The 23,409-nt window shown below is 38.2% G+C and overlaps 1 protein-coding gene across 4 annotated transcripts in view; it reads left to right on the top strand.

Moving 5' to 3' along the window:
• Window positions 1-22,355, top strand: part of LARP4B (La ribonucleoprotein 4B) — a 55,840-nt gene extending 33,485 nt beyond the window's left edge. For 3 of the 4 annotated variants that reach the window (XM_072925330.1, XM_072925329.1, XM_030264298.4), the window contains 12 exons: window positions 311-447; window positions 1,692-1,795; window positions 3,547-3,657; window positions 4,134-4,187; window positions 4,536-4,745; window positions 7,732-7,838; window positions 8,325-8,579; window positions 9,991-10,036; window positions 13,047-13,211; window positions 17,092-17,213; window positions 17,846-17,957; window positions 18,502-22,355. In XM_072925330.1, coding sequence (XP_072781431.1) covers window positions 311-447; window positions 1,692-1,795; window positions 3,547-3,657; window positions 4,134-4,187; window positions 4,536-4,745; window positions 7,732-7,838; window positions 8,325-8,579; window positions 9,991-10,036; window positions 13,047-13,211; window positions 17,092-17,213; window positions 17,846-17,957; window positions 18,502-18,783 — 1,705 coding nt within the window. In that variant the 3' untranslated portion in view covers window positions 18,784-22,355. The remainder of the gene's footprint in view (window positions 1-310; window positions 448-1,691; window positions 1,796-3,546; window positions 3,658-4,133; window positions 4,188-4,535; window positions 4,746-7,731; window positions 7,839-8,324; window positions 8,580-9,990; window positions 10,037-13,046; window positions 13,212-17,091; window positions 17,214-17,845; window positions 17,958-18,501) is intronic. The other variant, XM_072925328.1, reaches the window with a different exon arrangement.
• The last annotated feature ends 1,054 nt before the right edge of the window (window positions 22,356-23,409 follow it).

Genomic DNA, 23,409 nt, shown 5'->3' with positions numbered 1-23,409 from the left:
GTTGTGTTGCTGTACCTCTTAAAACTTACCTGAAACCTCTGTGCCTAATGTATAAACTAGCAAATATATGGGTTTGAAATGAAAGTAGTTATAAGCAATTACAGATCAGGTGAATTTTTATCATCTTTACTGCTCATAATTAAAACCGAATCATTTAAGCCAATTATTTAGCAAGCTTTAAGCCAGTGATTTTCATTAATTAGCAAAAATGCTGAAGGAATCAGCCTTCTACTATGTGTTGAATTTTTGTCTTAAGTTTATTGGACAAAGTTAATCTGTGACGTTTCCCTATATTTTTTTCTCCCAACAGAGAAAATCTTGCCAGTGACATGTACCTTATATCACAGATGGACAGTGATCAGTATGTGCCAATAATGACAGTAGCAAATCTTGATCATGTCAAGAAACTCAGTACTGATATGGATTTGATTGTTGAAGTGCTGAGATGTAAGTAAAAGTTCCTGAGTGCTAGAAAGCATTAGATCATCACAGTTTTAGGACTAGTTTTATCAAAGCTGCTCTGTATTCCAGCTATTGAATAATGATCTATGCGCATAAGAATTAACGATTTTAAATTGTGGGATGTGGTGGGACAACTCACATGATTGGAGGATCATGATGGATATTTTTAGACTGTTCTGTAAAGACAGGTGGAGAAAAGGGGATGGAGGAGTCTCACTCTGTTGAAGAGAACCTTCAGTGTATAGAAATCAACTGCATCAGTCATGGAAGCTCTATGGAAGCTCTGTGGGCCAAGACCCTGGGCGTGGTTTCCAAGGGGGATCTTACAGTTGGCATCTGCTACTGACCTAAACCAAGAAAATAAGGCCAACAGAGCAATATTTGTGTCACTTAAAGTGAGCTTTGGGTCAGCCAAGCCCAGTTCTTACAGTTGGTTTCAATGGTTTAGATATTTGTTGGAAGAACAATACAGCGGCTCATGTCATCCATCAAGTTTCTGGAATGTGCAGAGGACTGTTTCCCCATACGAGTGTTAGATGTGCCGACCAGGAATGAGGCACTGCTGGACTCCCTGCTCAGAAACTGAGAAAACCTGCTTTGTGCATCTCACTCAGTGCAGGCCTTGGCTGCACCAGTCACAGAACTGTAGCGTTTGGGGTCGTGCTGAGCACACTGAGTGTTTCTAAGGTTTAACGTTTTGTAAGAGCAAACTTCAGCTTGTTCAGAGCACAGCTAGGAGGAATTCTGTGGGAAGCTTCCATGGAGGATAAAGACACTAACTGTACTAGTGCTGGGAGTTCTCTCCTGGAAGCACAAAAACATTTCATCCCCTGTAAAGGTAAGGGAAGTAGGTGGATCAAGAGACCCCCTTGGCTTAACTCTGTGCTTCTGAGTTTGCTCAAAACAAGACACAGGCATACCAGAGATGGAAAGGGGAATGAATACCTAGTGGAAGCTACAAGGGCTTCTCTCCAGGGTGTGTAGAGATGCAGTTATAAATGGAAAAGCTCGGCTCAAAATTAGTTTGGCCAGAGCTACAAATTTTGTAAAAGACTAGAAAGCGTTCTTCAGGCGTGTAAATGATGAACAGAAACATTGTCTGCTTGTTTCTTAATGTTCAAAAATATTTGAGACTCTGCATTGTAAGTCTATGTTCACAGCATCTTTAGGAGTGCAAAGCTACTAGGTTTGTTGACAGCTAAAATGCATTCTTGTCTTTTCTCTCTTAGCGTTGCCTTTAGTTCAAGTGGATGAAAAGGGGGAAAAAGTTCGGCCAAATCAGAATCGCTGTATTGTGATTTTACGTGAAGTACCCGAATCTACTCCCATTGAAGTAAGTGTTCCCTTGTTCAGTAAAGAACTCTTTCCCCTTAGGACTTGGAAGTTAGATTTCTTCTAAATTTCAATAAGCACCTCAGATTTTTTACTAAACTGTTAGTTTCTAACAGCACTTCTTAAACTTAGTTTATTGTCTTTGTTTGGATAAGAAATATTTTTGGTAGACGCGTGTTGCTCATAGCAAGACTGTGGTAGAATCTTGTAGTTCCGCAGAGGGCTGGGAAACTGATAGTGCTGTCTTTGGTAGAGATACATCATTTTCATGGGCTTTGTCCAACCTATATGCACTTGGTGCTCTCAGATCCTTGGATAAATAGACAAAGACGAAAGAACATAAGGCTTAGACTAGAAAAGGCCACTGCTGCACCTTGAAGCTTGTTCAAGTAAAGTAGTTAAAGCTTTGTAAATGTTTCCATAATGATGAGGTGAGAGGTGTCAATAAGTCACTAAGGATCTCCACTGGCTTGTGGAATGAGTGCAAGACTGGAGAACTTTATTCTTTGAAAGATACTTAATGTCACTCTGATGAAACAGGGACTATGACTGATGGAAATACTAGCAAAAAATCATGGGGTCATATTTAACCATCTTGAATTTTCAAGAAGGAGGAGAAGGTGCAGATTCTTGATGATGGGTATATATTTTAGTTTCTCTTCTATTTAATTTTACAAAGAAGACTAAAGATTCTGAAAGAGTTGCTCCTCTTAATAGCCATCATACAAAAATGAGAAGTACTTCAGTTTAGAAACTGGTAACAAAAAAGTAAGTGGCCTTAATAAAAGGAACATGACATAAAATGCTAAAAGGAGCTGGGGGGAGAAGTTGGATATATGCTATGTGCATAGCTTTAAAATAGTGGCTACTTCTAGCTTTCCAAATTAAATGTAGCCTTTCAAAGACTGCCTAACTTTTAGTATTATAGATTTTTTTTTTCTGTCATGAGTTCATCAGGTTGGATATATTACCCCTGGATGTTCACTCTTAAATGTTTGACAAAAAGGTTCTGAGTTGTCTTTATTTTCAGAAGAGTTGTTCTCCCATGAAATGTTTATACATTGGATTTAAATTTGTTGTGCTAGGAAAATCTAGATTTAACTAACCAGATTTAATAGCCTATGTTTTCTAGCACAACACAGTCAGGCTTTATTTAAGCAGCAAAATTCCAAGATGCTGTAAGGCCTCCCAAGTTGTTTTACCTTTTGATGCTGCTCATCTCAAATCTGTTACAAAACAAAAAAATATGCAAATAAATTTAAAAAAAAAAATCCAGGCTCTGTTTCTCCTGTAGAAACTAGCCAGTCATGTTTGAGGTAACATAAGCTGTGTTTTAAATACATGAATCTGTAGACATTTGAGTTAAAGCTTAGTTGCAGGCTTCTGCTGAAAAGGCAGAATTTTCCTATCCCATACCATATGCACAGGTTTTCATGTGGCTCCATGGTTTTGTGGACAGGGGAGAAATAGACATCTTTTTGCATTTGATACCAAGTTTAAATGTCTTCTCTAGCCTAAATAGCTCCCAGCTAAACCTCTCTTGCAGTATGGCCTTAGTGCTAGTTTTAATTCCTTCCACTGGGGAGATTGGAGAGAGCTGACACTGCTGCAGGTGTTCTGAACTACTCCGTTATGTTTCGTAAGCCCAACAGTGCTTTCTGTCTTCTTTCTCAGTGTCAGAGTTTTGCATTTTACATTGATGTTTTCTTCTCTCCATCCTTCCCCACCTCCTTTTCAAACCACTTTCCCCAGGAGGTTGAAGCACTTTTCAAAGGAGATAATTTGCCTAAGTTCATCAACTGTGAGTTTGCCTATAATGACAATTGGTTCATCACATTTGAATCGGAAGCTGATGCACAGCAGGTAATGCTGTTTTTTGAAGCATATTAGAATGTAAAAGTAAATAAGGATGATATGAGGGTGAATTGACAGGTTGTAAACTGAATTACAAATGTGTAACAACTTAAAAACAGTAGTGCTTTCCCTTAGGTAGTATCCAGTCTTCAATAACTATTAAACATAACAAGAGGGGTTTTTTTTGTCTTTTTCATATATCCTGGCTTCCTGGCTAAAGCTATGATTTTTTTGTACTGAGGGTGTTGACTTTTTTGGTGGCACAATGAAATGCTTCAATCATAACCATTAGAGTCTTGTTTTAGTGCTACTGAAGCACTTAATGATAAGTTAAATGTTACTAAATGCAGATGATGTATGAGAGTTTGCTATACTGTAACATTAGCAGATACTCCAGGAATTATTGTTAGGCTGAGCCTGTCAAAACTTAAGTTTCCTTTATTTAAATTACATTTGACAAATCTAACAATTTCTTTTTTATAAAGGCTTACAGATACCTTAGAGAAGAAGTGAAGACTTTCCAAGGAAAGCCAATTAAGGTAAATAGAGGTTTATGATGTTAGGGGTGGGGTGTGTGTGTATGTTCTGGTGGTGCTCACTGTGGTTTCTAATATAAATTTAAGTGGTCCAATCTCAGCAGCTGTTTGACCTGGAGGTGGGTTTAGAAATGTAGCACATATGACTTCACTTTTCCTTTTCCTCATTTCTGTCAGTGGTATATCCAGCCCAGCATCAGGCAGCAGGGAAGCATTCAGCTGTTCCTGCTGTCCTCGAAGGACAAAGCAATGACTGATTAGTGTCCAGTAAAAGTTTGAGAGCTGCTAATTTGAACCATCCTGATATAATCTGAAAGACTGCTGTAATAAATAATCTAATCTCCTTTGCAGGCAAGGATAAAAGCAAAGGCAATAGCTATAAACACATTTTTGCCAAAGAATGGATATAGACCTCTGGATATGAACCTCTACACGCAGCAGCGCTACACAACTTCCTTTTACATACCTCCAGTATACAGTCCCCAGCAGCACTTCCCACTGTACAGCCTAATTGGCCCACAGACCTGGTCAGCCACACACAGCTACCTTGACCCTTCACTGGTAAGTCTCTTGATTCTGAAACAGTTGTATTCTTTTCCAAGCTGATACTATTTTCTTATTGAGGTGTAGGAAACACACCTGTCCTGAAGAGAGGAGTTTAAGATTCCGGTTCTTCTTGAAAAACAGTCCTTCAAAATCCTTGCCGTGGTGTACAAGATGGATTATTTGAAAATTGTGTCCGATCTCAGACTGGAGTGTGATTCTCTTCTTAAACTTTTCTTAAACCTTTTAGGTTTTGAGGCAGTTCTTTAGTAAAGACTTGTCAAGATACCAAGTTATCTTGATCCTCTAGCAGGAATTTGGGTTGTAGGTTAACATGCTGAATTGCCCTATTTGGCATGTTCTTAAAGTAGAATACTTTCTGTGCAATAGTAGCATCTCTTTTGGCAATGACAAGTAAAATTGCTCTTGCTAATTACAGAAATCACTTTTAAATTGCTTTTTAAATTATTTTCTTAACGGGACTGTTGGTAAGGCTTGAAGCTATGGTGGAAGCAATAAATCTTTAAATACTCTAATGAGATATCTATTGTATCCTGCAATGCGGCTTCTGTCTTTTCTGCACTGTGACAATGTCATCAGAATTACCTTGGCCCTTTTTAGTTTGCCTTTGTTACCCTACAAATACGTGGAGCTTCCTGTAATGACTGGGAGGCTCAGGTTTCCTATGTGGAGCCTCTTTCTCCCCTCTGGAGATGCCTCTTTACTTGTGGCTCAAAGCAAAAAGGGGAGCAATGCTCAAAATTGCAAGTCCTTTAGATGTTTTTTTTTGGCAGAGGATTAAAGTGTCCTTGAACAAACTTGAGCAAACATCCTCTGTGCTGAACCACAGCTAATTAAAAAGTTGGTGTGCTAAACACTTCACACACAGGGAAGGAAACCAGAGCCCTTGTAGGGGGAGGCGTTGTCTTGGGGATGAAGAATGTGGAGGAGACAAGGTAACAGAGTGAGCAGTGTTATTCCAGGAAAAAACTGTCTTGTTAAGCAGCAATGAATGTGAATTTGCCTGTAGATAAACTAAGACTGACTGTTGTACAGTCTTGCTCTGGTATACTGAAGAAGCTGGATGGGAATAGTATGGAAGACATAGATTAATAAACCACAGGTTCAAACACAGCATACTGTCTATCTACCTGTAACTTTTTGTATCCAAGAAAGCTTACTAGTCCTATCCTCTGGGGAAGACTAGAGTCTGCCAGCATTAAAGAGCTCCAACTTTTCTTAGCAAAACAGGAAAGCAACTCTCTGTGCTTTGCTTTTCACTGTTCTGCAGTGTATTGTGATTGGCTAGCTGAATTTTATGTACATGACTGTAACGTGATGTTTCTTGATTCTTTTGTAGGAAGAGCTATATTTGAATAAAAATCACTTGAGGAGGACAGGGACCATGAGGAACCATGACACAGCAATAATTTTCATGAGACAGGGTTTCTGTTTGCATATAGAGATTTGTGTGAAAATACAGCAAAGTTTCTCTATTTTACTTCAACATAAACTGTACTTTCTCTCATCTCTAATTTGAGATTGGATTCCCCAGTAGTGTGGGCATACCATTTTCATTCTGAAACTTGGATATGGCAATACATGTCCTCAGGATTCTAAAACTACCTCATTCTTCATCGTGTACTTAAATCATATTTGAGAAAATATCTAATTTTTCCTGTTCGGGGAAAAAAAAGAAGTTGAAAAGAAAGTATATTTGAACCAGTTGACTTCTGTGGAGATGCTTTTGGTATTATTGGAAAATAGGAAATTATTTTTTTTTCCTCCAAAAGGATCACACATCATGATAATAAAGAAGAGTTCAATATTGCTAGGGTCCCTAATATGTTCAGTGTCTTCTCATTTTTCAAGTTCAGTGGTTGCTTACTAGCTTTGATTAAATTTTGCAGCATTCAGGTTGTAACTCTTAAACCAGAAAGCACTTCAAAGCATTATTTTGATGAAACTTTGTTCCTCAAGGAGCTTTGTTACAGGCCTTCTTTAATGGCCTTTTTCTGAAGCCTGAGGTAGCATTTGCTGTTGTGCATACTAGATTAGGCTAGCAGTAGTTTGATATGACACTTTTGTGTTAAATTTTGTTTTCCATTAATTAGTGATTTAACTTGCACAAGAAACCTTTTTCAAGTTTAAATGTACCTTTATAGCTAATGGTCTTGATCCCAGCTGTTTCTCAACACTTAATAGAATGTAGAAAGAATCTTTTTGTTCTGCATTATAGTTATTTTCAGGAGAAAAAGACAAGCAAGCATTTGCTGGTGCTAACAGTAACATTCCTTAAATGAAACTCACACATTTAAATAAAAAAGACAAAAGTGTGCTAGTGAGGTTGGTGAAATTACTTTGAACATGCTTCAGGTTTTGAGGCATCTTTTTACTACAGGATAGTAATATGCATCCACCCCAGAAAATGTTTTGCTAATGTTGTTTCTTCAGATGAGAAGACAGTGTTTCACATGTAGAATAAGGTGGTAATATCTGAAAATCATCAGAGTTCCACTTAACATCCACTTATTCTGTAGGCTTTATTTAGATGTCAAATGGAAGTAGAATAAGGAGCTTAAAGGAAGTTGTTGGGTTTTTAAAGGGAGGTATTCACATACAATTATAAGAGAAACAGTTACAGGCCATGTAGATTAGAGGCTCTGACAAAGAAGAATCTTGGTACTCCGAAGTCATGAGTGAGTGGTGTGATGTGAAATAGGAGGAGAGCTATTTAACTTACAGCCAAGAGTTCTAGCTTGATGTTTTTCAATCTTCTTGAACTATCATAAGTTGAATATGAGTAGTGGCTGACTTCTCAGAAAAACAGAAGCTTGGGGTTTTTTCAGAAATTTTGTAAGTTAGCTACAAGGCAGTAGACAGATACTCTGTTGCTGTTTGAGACCGTTGAGTACCGTCCTGCACAGAATGGCACAAAATACGGGGTTAAGAAAAGTAATACTCAGTTTGTTTATAATGATAAGCATGGAATACATTTTTTTAGGTAACACCATTTCCAAATACTGGATTTATCAATGGGTTCACATCTCCAACCTTCAAGCCTGCTGCTTCTCCACTGACAACACTCAGACAATATCCTCCCAGAAACAGGCAAGTTCATCTATCTCTTAACAATACTGTTGCATTATCTGGCACATGGGGTTTTTATCTGCTTATTTTAGTAATGCCAGCTAACTTGAGAACACTTGTGAAACTGAACCTGGTGCCAAAGGTGAGGCCAAAGGGCAGATGGTGCTCCTGATGTTAATGGATGTAGTGTTTTGAGATGTAAATGGACAATCTGAAAGCAGAGAACTTGTCTGTTCTGTGATTTAGGGTAATAAGCTGAAATATTCTGAGAGATGACATGTCATCAGCAGGATTATTCATATAGTAAAGGTCTAGTTGAAAACAGAGAGGGAAAAGATTAATTTTGATAATTCACATGACCTGTTAAAATGAATATTGATCATTCTTATAAATGAAATAAGTGATAAAGGACTGAAGATCTTGCTTCTTCTGAATTCTGTGAATAGGCTTAGGCCTCAGAAGATCTCTGATAGTGCACGTATGTTGAAATGACTTTTGAATTTATAGGAATCCTAGCAAGTCACATATACGACATACAATACCCAGTGCAGAAAGGGGACCTGGGCTTCTAGACAGTCCTACAATATTCAACTTTTCTGCTGATCGTTTAATCAATGGCGTCAGGAGTCCACAGACGCGGCAGCCGGGACAAAGCAGGACACGGGTGCAGAGCGCGACCACCAGTTACACCAAGAGGGAAGTGGGAACTGGGCGGATGGAACAGACCAGCCTTGACTCGTCCCCTGGATTAGGGAGAGGAAGGTGAGTGTGCTCCGTAGCTGTCCTCCGAACAGCCAAGTACTGCTGCTTCTAAACTGCTCTGTTTAGTAGAGGTGTGGTATGTTACTGTTCTCAATGCTGCTTTAAACTCACTTTCTCCTCAAACCTAAAATCTTGCCAAGTACTTCACAGAAAGTGTTAAATACAGAACAAAGGCAGAGCAGACTTGCATACTTTCCCACCAGATGAAAATTATTATTGGCAACTGATGAACAATTTAGATCTAGAAGATCTAATCCTCTATCCTTTCTTCATCTGGTGCAAGAAAGTTTTTGTATATTATTTGTTTGACTTTATTGAAGAAGTTCTGCTCAATTCCATTGTTCAACACTGTAGATTGTACACCTGAATGTGTATTAGCAGTGCTCATTCTTCACTTTTTCAGTTGAAGCATCAGAATTTTGACCAAACTGGACATACACAACAGCAAAGATGATGGATTGGTGTAGAGGGAGGAAAAACTGCTATAGGCAACTAAGGAAACTATTGTTATATTGTTTTAAAAGCAACCAAACAAAAACCACAACCAATTACCTGAGGAGCTGAAAATTGGCATATTTATAAATACAGTTCTAATATGTGCTTCATAAAAGTACTGTGCAGCTTTGATAATGGCTGTATTTATGACTCCAAGTAAATCACATTTTGAGTGACTTACCGAATTGGAAGATAAGTGTTTTGCAGATGATCCTATTTCAGACTTGTATCATTGCAAAATTAAATGGGTATTTTGTGTAAGGGTTGTAATACTTTTCTAAATCTAATTTACCAAATTGTATTATAACTACTAGATGAAAGTATGATTAAGAACTCAGGAAACAAGATTGCTCAGAAATGTACAGGAATAGTCAGTACTTAAAATTGTATTTTGATGTTTCAGTATTGAATACATTTAGAATAAAAGTCAAACTAACTTAGAAAATATATTGATACTGAATTAGAATGCACTGCAAATTTTACAGTGCTGATTGGAGGCGCTTTACCTGAAGAAGGGCTGGGGACAAAGTGCTGAAAATGTTTTGAAGGAGCATTACCTGGATTGAAAATAGTTAGTTGTATTTGAGAAGTTACAAAAATTCCTGACCCCCTTATTTAGATACTGTAATATTTTGTCTAACTCTAATATGTAATCTCTACTGAGAGGCTTTTAGCATTTGTCTTAGCACAGGAATTACTTGTAACCAGTGTATTCTTACACTGACTTGCATAAGATGTATACCTTTATTTTAAGGACAGAGGACAGCTTCTAGGAATTTTTCCCTAAAACATTTCTTAATAACCTGTGTAGAATGAAGATTGGTGAAATAGCAATTGGAATTAATTTCTCCTGTTTTCATTAACTGCTTTCCATCCATTTATAACAAGATTCTCATATCTTCATTCTTTCCCTTAGGAAAAACTCATATGGCTACCGAAAGAAAAGGGAGGACAAGTTTACAGTGAGTGTTCATGATCTTATTTGTCTTTAATAAAAGTAGAGTAACAAGGCAAGAGTGTGAATATTATGTGGAGTAGCAGGTGACATAAGTTACTGCAGAAGCAGTTATACATCAGTTGATTAAAGCTCTTTAGTCATGTGAGCTTACTGCATTTGGGTGTCAGAGAAGATTTTCCATTAATGCAGAAGTCAGGGAAAAGCTATAATTACTCTTGCAGTAGCAGGAAATTTCCATCTCAGTTTTTGTCAACATGCCAGTGTTCATATTCAGGAATAGCTAAACATCTGGAGTTCAAAACAATTGATACTTCATTGTCAATCATGGTGACAGTAAAGAACATTATATAGATCCTTGTAGCATAATGTGTAGCAAAAATATTTGTTACAAAGTGGTCAGTTCATTTTCTTAAATGCCTCTTCAAGTGCCACCAGGTAAGGGTATACTAACACTATTAAAATACTGTGGCTTTGGGAAACTGAAATTCAAGGTTAATACCAAAGTAGACTTGATACTTGAAAAGGCTGCACTAAATGTAGAAGAGAAAAAAACATGTTTTTGTAGGATTTAAGGTTTGGTGTGATAAAACCAGTTGTTTATTTGGAATTCATTTTTGCCACACATGACACATTCATGAAGTTGAACCAGGTTATTTCCTTATTCATGTTACAATTCTAAAGTAACACTACTGCATGAGCCATAACACTTTCCTAAAGGTTTGGAATCACAGCATTTATGTGTTTGTAGCTCCTGTTCAGGCTGTTCAATGGCCTGAGTGAACTTAGATAAAGGAGCAGGAAAGTGTAGCAAGTGATTCCTTCCTTTTGATTGCTTTTAGTTCTCATCGAACTTCCCAGAGGCAGTGAGACCAGACTGCATGTAGGTTTCCCAGTACTTCTTCCTTTTGCCCTTTTAGAACTGCTTGAGTTTTTAGAGTGATGTTTTCCTATTAACTTTCTTCTGTATTTAAAAGAACAAGGAAGTGGTACAGGTTAGGTATGAGTGACAGGAGTGAAAGGATCACCTTGGACTCCTCCCTGAGCAGAGAAGCACTTCTGATAGAGCTGACTGCAAAGATTATTTGAACTTTGAATGTAAAAACTGGTAGATGTGACTTCTTTGGAGACCCATAGTTCCCTTCTGTCAGCACCAGGCTATAATTGCAGCCTGTGCAGCCACATTCCTTCCAGCCTCTTCTGGACCAAGATTCTTTAGTCTGTAGAGTCCAGTGCTGCATCTTGAGCAGAGGTGAGAGCTGCTGCACACCCATGACTGCAAGGAGGTGTACTTGGAACCAAAAGATTAAGTTTTCCCCCTTTAGACTGTGGGAATAATTGAATCCAGTATCCTATTTCTTTTGTAAAGCTGTAGCAATTAAATAGTGTACACAGGACACCACTAAAACCAGTATACCAGTAGTGACTTCTTAAGGAGATTTTTGTTTTTAAATGAAAAAAGTATAGAGTTGTATGAAAATTTGCATGAAAAAGAGCATGAAACTTTTTGATCAGATTGGTTCTGAGGCTATAGACATAAGCCAAGTGCAGAACTTACAAGAAGTTAACTTGATAAATTTTATGCAGTTAGCTTAAGATTCATTGAAGTCCTCCCTCATCCTGCTAATTTTAGGTATTAATGCCACCCTTAATATTTTGAGGGTTTTAGGATTCAACAGTGTCACTTAAAATGTAACATAAAAGCATTTGCTATTGCAGAACTGCAGTCCCCTTTAAGAAGAGCAAGTCCTGTGATTTGAAGAATGACTTTTAAAATTTTGAGTTGTTCCTCTTGCAGTTTGAGCTGGATTAGTGTAGTCTCTCTCCCTGACCTTTGACAGGTCATCTGACTTCAGTTTTGGAGATTTGCAGTCTCCATTGCTGTAGCATTCTTCCATGGGGTAATGCTGGGTCAGTAGCAGTGCTTGGAGTTGCAGTTGTGCTTGCTTATTGTTCTTGTTCTTCTTTCCCTGCTTCCCTCTTGACACATAATTCTTTGGACATTACATGTAGTTTGTGAAAAGACCTTAAAATAGTCTTATATCTGTTGTTCTTTTTGTTCAGAATCATTGTTCCCACATGCACACCATCTTGACTATATACTTCTATTTTCAAAATAGGAACTGTTTCAAAGATTGGTTTGCATTTGGTATTTTGCAGCAGAGATCATCTTAGCACAGGCCTCAGCACAGTCAATAAACACTTCTTTGAAGAAAAACTTCTTTGTTGACATGATGGAGGTGAAGTTAATTGGTAACTTCAGTTACAATGTATTACAAAGGAGTTTTATTTTTCCTGTGTAAATATAATATAACTTACAAATCCTTACCAGCAGTTCTCACAGATGATCTTAAACTGTGGTAATTTTAACTCCTGGACTGTTCTCTGTAGTGCAAAATAGTTGCATCTAGCACACAGATGTTGTTTTATGCTTGAGACATTGGTTTTCTTCTTGGATTTAGTTAGAAAGTTTCTGTTTCAAAAATAGTTTTGACACTTACCTTTCTATTTTTACACAGTGACAATATAGATTAATATTAATTAGATATAAATTGTTATTGTCTGTACTACATACAAGCATGCTGTCTTGCCCTTTCTTCATATATCTGAAAATAAGGTTACTGTTTACTCCTGTCTTTTTATTTAGGATGTTACTAACTATACATAAATGGGCATTGTATTTTCACCGTATGATACATAAACCAGTCTGTTTTCCTTTCTGTGTCAGTGTGTCTGTCCTCAAGGAAGAGTCAGTGAGAAAGCTTCTTACTATTGCCAGTGCCCCTAAAGTTGATACATATACCATGACATTGAAATAATAATTAAATATTTTAAGGGCAACAGTGGAAAATGAAAGCATCTATTGCTCAGTACTCCGTGGTTTTTTTGGGAGATCAGATGGGGGAGCCTTCTCCAGGGATTTGCTGATACAAATCAAGTGCAAAATACAGTTTAGAGGTACATATCTTTTTTCTGTCATCTAGTGCAGTAACCCCAACATGCTATTTCTATTCCAGAGAGGCCAAACACAGTCTCCACCACCCCCAAAACCTCCATCTCCTAGCTTTGAATTGGGTTTATCTAGCTTTCCTCCATTACCCGGGGCTGCTGGCAACTTAAAGGCTGAAGACCTGTTTGAAAACAGACTGTCCAGTGTGGTAATAGGAACGTCAAAAGAAAGAGTGAGTAGTGGATGTTAGTTTTTGTCGGGAAAACAAAGAATTGCATACCTCTTGCTTTTTTAATTTGGTTTATACATGGAAAAACTTGTGGGTTTGCATGGGTTGTAAAAAATGTTCTTAAAAAACAGCTGTCAAATAATGTGCTACTGCCTTCTTCACTTATATCTTAGAATTTGTTGGGTGTTCTCTTTGAAATGGTGGGGAATATCGGCGCCAGTTTAATAAGTAGATGTTAATAGCAGAGATTAGAAAATATGCTCTTTGCTGTACATAACTGCCTCAAGCTTTTGATAGACTCAGGTGAAAAGTATGTGATATGTTTTCCCTCCTGCTTGAAAGTAAGACTTCAGAGTTATATATAAAACACTTTAAAGTGACAGAGACAAACGTCTAAGCACCAAAATAGAGAAGCTGCCTACATAATCTCAGTACACTAGGCATCATAGCTGGAACAAGAACTGCCACCAAAACCAGCTGGATCCCAGTGTTGTCTTGTCAAATTGCTCAGAAAGATAAAAATAGACCAGAATAACTTGGCAAACACTGCTGTATAGATGTAGTAGAGATGCAGTTGAAAATTAATGTTCAGTAGTTTTTCATAGATTTCATTCTTAGAACTGTCTCTGCCATGCCATCTGTGAGTGACAGTATGTTCTCCTCCAGCAAGACTCACTTAACCCTCTGCACTGTGGAACGCTCTGGGCTATGAAAGTCTGTATTGGCTTTTTTTGATAGCTCCAATTTAACTTGTGTTTTTCTAGCTGTACCACAACTGAAGAAGTTAAGCCCTGGATTAGCAGTGCAAAGCAACGTGGTGAACCACCACAATCTCTGGTGTCTTCTCCTGCAATAAGCTGGGTTTAAAATGTTTTCTTTGGTGCCCGTGTGTCAGGGGTTGGTAAAGAAAGGGGGAGGCAGCAGGGCAGCCTGCACCCAAGGCAGTGACTGTACAGACAAGCCATCTACTCTGTCTCCTGCAAGTGGTAGGATGGGCTGCTATGTTCCAGGATTGTGTTTAGGGCGAATGTGCAGTTCAGAGCCATAGTAAGAGCAGTGTTTAACTTACTGTCAGCCAGTACTACAGATGGTAGACTGTTCTTGGCTAAGATCTATTAATGATGAAGTATTTTACCTCTGTTACTTATGAAGTGGTTTTTGACCGGTGTATTTTAGGTTTGAAATACAATTCCAGAACTTGCTTATAATGCTGCAGCTGAAAACCCTTTGTTCCCCCATTACAGATCTAGTACTTGCTTTGTACTTATGGTGAAGAACTTAGACTTCTATTCTATAGAGGCAGTCTTCATATCAGTCAGGCACTGAGGCTTTATAATACTTGCAGTGCCCTGTCACATTAAAAAGCATCTTTGATTTACCAGTTTCATTTTCCAGTGTACAGGAGTTATTCTGTACCATTGTGTGGAAAAAAGGGGATTATGCTACCTTTCCTTGTTGGCATTTAAGTAAAGAGTAAGATAACAGCAGCTGCCTCCAAAGAGCAATTGTGCTCTGTTACAAAGCTGTTTGAGCTAACATCGATCTTGCCAATGTATACAGGCTGCTTTTCACCTTGATCTCAATGTTTTTTCATGTCACTTGATGTGGTGTTACAAAGCACTGAAGTAGAGTTACACAGTGCTTCCCTTGTTTCATACAGATGGGCAAGTCCAGTGTACAGAAGCTGAGGGGACTAAAGGTCTATCGTTTCCAGCAGTTGTTATGCAAGCATCATATCTTTATGCTCTTTGCTTAGTGATGCTCTTCTAGATGTAGTTCTGAGGAATGACAGGTAATAATCATCCCACGTTTTGTAACTAGGAAGTGCAGCACTGTCAGATCAAGGGCTGAGTGTTTTGGCAAGGAAAAGCTCTTGCATGTCTGCTTGACTGGAAGCTGTTCACATTTAACCATGTACCTACAAGTTTTGATGCACTTAGGTCAGAATGCTCAGCAGCTTGCAATTTCAAGCCTTTGCACACACTATTACATTGAATAAAACTATAAAAGCTGTTCTGTTATTTCTAAACATCCATCTTTTGCTGTCTTTTACTTTGAATCAAACTAGGCTTAGATCTACTGGTTTTAAAACAGTGCCATCAAATACCATTTTCCTTTTTAGCAGTGACCATAGGAGTCTTAGTATTTATGCCCTTTTGAATGGTGACTTGGCTAGGGGAAAAGAAGGGTTATCTTGTTCCTTCTGAGAGTGTGTTCTCCTATTGCTTCTGTTTCTGCATACCAGAATCTCTTTGGGGTGGTTTGGAGTTTTTAGAATGAGACAGATCAGAAGCAATGCAAAGAACATAGCACCCTTTAAAACAAACAGAATGGTTATAAATGTGAGATACATGTTTTTCAGGATACAAAGTTTTCTTTTCTTATTTTATGACAATTTAAATTAATGAATGTGTCTTGAACCTATTTGGCATTTATCTGGAAGCACAGTATCACTTGACAGGAGCAGAATCTTTTGAGGGCTATGGAAAAAGCCTTTGCTTGGTAGCAAATCATTATATTGGGATGATACAGAATTAGAGCTTTGAAGAAGACAGTTCTTAATGCACAACACTAGGAGACTTCTGTCTTCATAGGCTGCTTGTGGTTATGTGAACAGGTGCAAAGCCTTCTTTGTCACCAGCAGGTGTAAAATTTCCAGGTGGAAAGAAGTCCAGTTACTAGTGGTATTTCCCAGGGCTCAGCATTGAGACCAGTCTGGTTTAATAACCTCATCGGTCATCGGGATGAGGAATCGAGGGCACCCTCAGTAAGTTCACAGCACTAAGTTGAGCAGGAGTGTTGATGTGCTGGAGGGTAGGAAGAGAAAGGTCTGCAGAGGGACCTGGACAGGCTGGACTGATGAACCAAGGCTAGTGGTTTGAGGTTCAACGAGGCCAAGTGCTGGGTCCTGCATTTGGGTCACAACAACACCAGGCAGTGCTACAGGCTGGGGACAGAGTGGCTGGAAAGTGGCCCTGAGGGAAAGGACCTGGGGGTGCTGGATGACAGCAGCTGAACATGAGCCAGGTGTGCCAGGTGGCCAGGAAGGCAAATGATGTCCTGGCTTGGATCTGCAATAGTGTGGGCAGCAGGACCAGGGCAGTGATTGTCCCCATGTTCTGGCACAGGGGGACAATCACTGCTGCACCCTGTGTTCAGTTTTGGGCCCCCCAATACAACAAGGATGTTGAGGTGCTGGAGCGTGTCCAGAGAAGAGCAGCAAAGCTGGTGAAGGGTCTGGAGCACAGGTTATGAGGAACAGCTGAGGGAACTGGGGTTGTGTATCCTGGAAGAAAGGAGGCTCAGGGGAGACCTTATCACTCCCTACAACTGCCTGAATAGAGGTTGTAGCCAGGTGGGGATTGGTCTCTTTTCCTAGGCGACCATTAAGAGATCAAGAGGAAATGGCCTCAAGCTTTGCCAGGAGAGGTTTAGGTTGAACGTCAGGAAATTTTTTTTTTTTTTTTTTACTGAAAGGCAACTGAAGTGTTGGAACATGCTGCCCAGAGAAGAGATGAAGTCACCACCCTAGGAAGTGTTCAAGAAATGACCAGATGTGGCACTTAGTACTATGGTCTAGTTGACAAGGTGGTGATTGATTAAAGGTCTTCTCTAACCTTTATGATTCAAAGTGATTTTGTCATTCAGATATGTCCCAAAGGGACCTGAAGCTTCTAACTCCTTTGGAAATAACCAAATGTTTGTAAAGAAATGTAAAGGAAAAAATAACATATTCATTATGATACATATTGGCTCCTTCCCTTCCTTCCTATAGTCAATTTACCAGTATAGATCAAATTATGAACTGGTCGTGCTACTTTTCAGGCAAACCATACTAACTGGATATTTTTATTGTCTTTCTGTGCCTTTTTTCCTCCTTCAGAACATTAATGTGGATGCAAGTACAAACACTATTCCATCAGGAATTCCTCGAGAGCCGTTACCAGTTTCTTCTACATTGCCCAGGACCTTTGAAAGGTCTCCTTCGCCACCCCAGCCTACTGAGTAAGCACTTAATTACATGGGTATAATTATTCTGCTCTGAATCACATTTGCATTTTCTTTCATCAGGCAGAACAATGTAAATAGCTATTAAAATCTTAATCAATGAAAGAAGTAATATTTTGTTGTACTTGTAGTAAAGGCAATAAAACTTAATTTCTGAACAATATCATAATAGTGATTCAATCATAATAGTCATTTAGCAGAAGAAAATTTAGCGTTGTGGTTTAGTTTCTGTGAGTAGAAGAAGTTTAATGAATGCCTTACTGTCTTGTATTTAGATAGCTTTGAAACACAGAGAGTAAACCCATGGCCCTGTGGGCAGTACTGATGTCCATACCATAAAAGAAGTTTTTTGGTAACAGTTTATTTGGAATCTGCAAATCAAATAGCGGAGTACCTAAACGCTATTAGAACATGACAAATTAGAGGTAGTGTCACATTGCACAGGAATATATTTTTTCTATTTTTGATAGCATTTTTGAATGCAGTGCTAGTCATCATGTGCTAAGCAAATTATAGCTTTTTATAACTACTTGCAATCATATTCAAACTATTTAGACCTATTATTAAACCATTCATCTATCCTGAAGTTTCACTTTTCATGAGCCTTGCTTCCTGCTGGATGATTACAGGGACTCCAAAGTTGTGGATAAACAGCAGAGAGAGACACAGAGTACAGAAAGACTTTCTTCCTCCACTCTGAGTACTGCATGTAAATCGGTACAAGTCAATGGGGCTGCCATAGTAAGTGACCGTATTATTCACTTTTTCTTAATGATCCAGTTTGCATTTAATGGAATATTTATTGCTACCCAGTGTTGCCTAATCATGTGAGCCCAACATCCTAGAATTTGTCCAGCAGCTTTAAATTTACTTATTGGGTTTCATGATTACTTGCATGATAGAATTATGCAATTAACAGTGCAAAAGAGATCTCCTTGTCTGAATCCTTTTCTTGGTAGTATCCTTAAGGTAGAAGTATTAATACATATGTGATACTGAAATCAGAGTATTCATTGTGCTTCAGCAGGTTTAGAGTTTAAAAGGGCAATATTTTGCCCTATGCCAGTGTCCTATTTTTCTGGCATTTCTGGCTATTTTACGTTTTACCTTTTCTTCAGCTTTATTGTCTATGCAGCTTTTGTAACTTGATACTTGAACCCTCATCTGCATCTGTCCCAAGTGCAGCAGCCTTTTGGGACAAGGACTTCACCCTTTTCTGTTAATTTTTTTTTTTTCCCTCAAGATGCTTTGTTTAACTCTGTCCTGTTTGTGTCTGATTTCCCAGGAACTGCGAAAACCTAGTTACGCGGAAATTTGCCAGAGAACAACTAAGGATCCTCCTACGTTGCAACCCCAGAAAGAACAGAAGCCAAACACTGTAGCATGTGGGAAAGAAGAAAAAAAGCCCACAGAAACAATAGAGAAAAACAGAGAACCTCCTCCTGCAAAGTCACATCCTGGACAACCCAAAGACCAGAGAAGACAGTCAGGACGCAGATCGTCCCCTCCAGCCGTTGGCAAACGCTTAAATAAAGAACAGAGTACCCCTCCAAAATCTCCTCAGTGAAAATAACACCTGGGAGGGATTTGAGAAGAGGTCTGTTTCCCACAAATTAAACCCATGTTCCCACTAAGATACCTGAGAATGAGTTGCTGGTTAGGAGCTTGCAGTGATACAAGGCATGTAACAATGCCTGCAAGATATTTTTTTGTGAAATACTTTTTCCCCCTCTTGAACAAGCATTCTATTTTTCTGGGTATTTCTGGATAGTTGTTCTAAACCTTACATTTAGATTGGTGCTTAATTGGAGGTGAAGCTTAGTGTGATTTTTTTTTTTTTTTTCAAGGTGTAAAATATTTGTCTTTAAAAAAAAAATCAACTTTTTATTAAGCCTCTCTGTGGCTGTGTGAGTGCAAGTTCTGTATAGTGAGTTTTTTCTAAACTGTTAAGCAGAAACATGCTGCTGCAATATTTTTAATAAACTGGTCTGCAAGTACATATCTAAATTAGTGTCCAAAAGACTGATACCGGCAGCTAGTGTGTAGAGTGCAAGAAAGTAGATATATTTTACAAATTAGTATGTGACCTTGAAGATTTTTTTTTATTGGGCTGCTGTACTAAGTGTCAGCAAACGAACTTGCACTTTTAGGTTAAACGAGTAGCTGTTTCTAGCATTTTTAAAAAACTTAATCTTTTTTTGATGTTTTGCACACACAAACTTAATTCTACAGGGCACCATAGCAGTCTTTCTGAAATATTTCCTTTTTTGACTTACTGCAAGCAAGTAACCATCTTCTCACTCCAGAATAAAACTGATGTTGTAATTTGCAAATACAAAGCACATTGTGAATAGAAAGAATCAAGTCTGTGAGCTTCTATGGTGGTGAAGCCTGTTAGTGGATGTTATCAGGAGAAAGCAGAGTAGCCTTCTTGTGATAACCTTAGCTTCCCTGTGCTTGTAAGGGAGTTAACTGAGTCAGTGCTGTATATTCTGGTTACCCCTGTGCTCTGTGTAGACTTTTTTTTAAAAACTCTGCCCCAAGTGCTCTTTGAAAGAGTTCATATCTTAGTCAGCCTTGTGTTGACATCTTCCTGTAACTACAAGCATTGGCATACGGATTTAAATTTTTCGAGACGTGAGATAATGGTGTTTGTTTTGTGTGGTGGAGGAAGAGATCCCTGATATTACCTCTGGGATGAGGTTTCTCACACTTACTTACTTTAGAAGTGATGCGCTTTCTGAAGGACAAGGATGCACTAAATTAGCAAGTTTCTAATAAAGTTGAATATAAATTATTTTTGTTTTAAAATGCCTAAAGCTTTTCTTTAAGTGTTTAAACTGCAGGAAGTTCAGACAAAACTCATTCCTGCTGACTATGACAGTACAGTTTATTCCACAAAAATGTTTATTTAAACAACTGATTTTTTTAAAGAATTATTTCCATCCAATATTTAAAGACTTGAATTTTATTTAAACTTGAAAATGACTTTGCCTTAACTTTTGTACAAGACAGTTTAGAGTTAATGAGGTCTGACCCCGTGGAGGGTTAGCATGAATGGCATACAGAATTACTCAGTTACAGTATGTATCTATTGTCACTGGTCTTACTGGGTAAACATACTGTAGTACAGGAACTAGCAGCAGTTTTTGTAATATACCTTAAAGATCTTAAACAGTTGATCTTTTTCAGATTGTTGAAAAACCTGTAAATGCAAATAGTCAATACTGTATTAAATATGTGCACTTGGAAGTGTGTGCTTTGCTTGTACAGTTGTAAATAATCAGAACATATAAAAAGGTACCCTAAAGAAAAAAATCTGATAAAAATTATTGATATTATAAATGTTGCTGTTGAGCTGGATGTAGATAAACTAAATGTTGTGGTTTGAATATTACTTTAATTTGTTGTTTTTTCTTTTTCTTATTTTATTCTGGTGTGTTGAACTGACTCTGCCTCTTCACTGCAAAAGGGAAATGGAACGAAAATCTTATTTGAAAGCCCTCAAATATTTTCCTAAAGTCCCTTTAAAACCAAACAATTTAACCAATTGAAAAGTGTTATGCAATGTAAATAATGAATTTCAGCAGTCAAACTGTAATTTTTAAGTCATTAATAAAAATCAAGTCTAATTGGGAAAAACCTGACTGCTGCAAAAGTATACACTGAAGCTTACTTGTCTGCTTTCAAGAGTATCAATGCATGGTTCATAGAACTGTAAAGTAACTATAGAAGTTGACTCCTGATAAATTTCCTATTACAAGCATCAATTGGTAACCAGTTGGCATTGTAAATCCAGCCTGTTGTATGCTGTAGAATTGGTCAAAATAGGGCATGTGGAGTCTGTTGATTTTTTCCTGTTTCCAAAGCGCACTTTGTGAATGCTGTGGGAGGAGATAGGACCCTGACACCATCACCAAAACTGCTCAACTACTTCTGTCATTGGACTTTTTTATCCACTTCTCCTTTCCCCAGTGGCAGTGAAAGCGGTAGCTAGATTTGTGTATGGTTTAGGCCAGCTGTATGATTCATTTTGTTTGTCTGCTGCAAGTGAAAGGCTTTACCAGCTGCAAACAGTGGCAAGTGGTCCCTTCCAGCGGCTGTGAGCGGCTCGTCCTGGTGCTCAGCCGGTACCCGAGGTGATCTGTTGAGACCAGTGGGATGTGTTGTGCTGTTCTAATGTATTCTGCTGCCATTTGTGATAGGTCAATACACTGTAATTACTGCTTACCCAGCAACAGTCTGTTGCATCTAAAGTTTAAACCTTCCTCTGATGTGGTTTTATAGTTTTTTTTAAAAAAAAAAGTGACACGCCAAATCGCTGTGTAATATACAATACAACTTCTTACTGTATTTTGCTTTGAGATTTATTCCTTCCACCCCCCACTCGGTGACAAAATGGAGTTTTCAGAGTAGAGTTGTGAAGTTGCATGCAGACTGTTGCTATGATACAGAGAGGGATTAAAACATAGCTTTTAAAATTAAAAATCTCCCAAAAGCAGTAGCTGAGCTCAAGGTTCAGGGATCCAGTAATTAAAATTGGCATTTTACCCTGCTAGAACTGTGTGGTGATGGCTTTTCATTTTGAAAACAAGTCAAAATGGGATCTGAGGTTCTTCCAGGAATTTTAGAAAAAAGGTTGCTTTCTAAACTGAATGTAATTTCTGATCGGTCCTGCCCCGTGACACTGTCACTTAGAAATGTGTAGCAGTAGCAATTTTTTTATGTTGCTGCATTGTCCTTCAAAGCCTTGAGCCCTTGGCATGGAAAGGCCATTGTTGGAGCGTGGGGCAGTGTATCAGGAGCAACAGCTGACTGTAATGGTGCACACCTATCTCTGTATCTCCTTCAGCTACAGGTAGGGGTTTTGTGCTTCATAACCTATTACACTAATAGCAGCAGACAATCCAGGATTTCTAAGGAGACCTAACAGCTGCCAATTCACGAAATAGAAGTGTGATATGGGAGCCTTTTTGAGGGTTTTTGTTTTTGTTCTTCTTCCATTAAGACTGGAATCAAGCTTACATGTAAACTATCAGTAATTTAAGTTTCCTTTTGTGTCATAAAAATGTAAAACTGTCTAATTTGAAAAAAAAAAATATGTAGGTTATGAAAAATAAAGATTTAGGCACTGTTGAATTCCTGATTTTTTTAATTAAACATTTCTTCAGCAGTATTTTTCATTACCTTTTGTCATTTGCTCCCATTTTTGGAAATTGTATATTTCTAATTTTGGGAAAAAAACCCTTTTGCTTTCCTGTTCAACATAGCTCTTGTAACCATCACCTAAGGCTCCGTATCAGCAGCAAGAACCTCTGTGATATATCTCTGAAGGCTGCAGTGTCTTTCTCTGTTAGGTAACTCTGACTGGTTAACTTTTTTAAAAACAAACACAAAAGTTTGTGTTGTTTACTGAAGACTCTATTCATTGGTTTCATCAATTTATTAGATAAGGTATTGGCTTAGTCCTAAATATAGATTTTAATGTTTGGGTTGGTGCTTTGGTTGCATGGTATTTGAATCTGGAGATGTCTTGGGATTATTTTTGACTTTAGCTGGTTTTAGAAGTTCTTGAAGAAGGTCTTGCAGCTAGGAAAGGAGAGCTTCTGGGATATCCCCTGTCTGCATAAAATAATATTTTGGAAATAATTCAAACGCCACCTCCTTTTTTGTTTTGTTTAGTTTTTTCTCTTACACATCTATATCTGACCAGTTATAACAGTGGATGTAAGCATAGAAATATTAACAATTGCTGTGGTTTATTTGCATCTTAGGAAGTATTGCAGTGTTGGTTCTGTAAGCTCCTGGACAGGTTAGACTGTTACTGCTTCTATTTCCTCACTACTGTCTGCAGCAGAGTAAGCCAACACAGGAACACCAGCCTGTGCTGGGCACTGTGAGCAGCTCCAGGCTGGAAAATTCCTTTAACCATTGGGCTTTGGGGATGACCTAGGCTACAAGTACTGAAGGCAACCAGTTTTCACTTGAGCATAGAGTATCCTGTTCTGCCCTTGGAATAAAGTTTTCTGCCCCTTAATGTGTAAAAATGCATGGGAATTTGTCAGAAATGGTGCAATAGTTCTAATGTGGCTCTGTAGGACCACCCCAGCTCTGACAGAAATTGGGGATCTATTTGTTTGCACAACAAAACTGGGCAGTGTCCCCTTTGTGCTGATTTTTTTCAATAAAAAGT

This window comes from Taeniopygia guttata, chromosome 2 (genome assembly GCF_048771995.1).
Source record: "Taeniopygia guttata chromosome 2, bTaeGut7.mat, whole genome shotgun sequence".
Classification (NCBI taxonomy): Eukaryota; Metazoa; Chordata; class Aves; order Passeriformes; family Estrildidae; genus Taeniopygia; species Taeniopygia guttata.
This window is presented reverse-complemented; position numbering and strand designations above follow the sequence as displayed.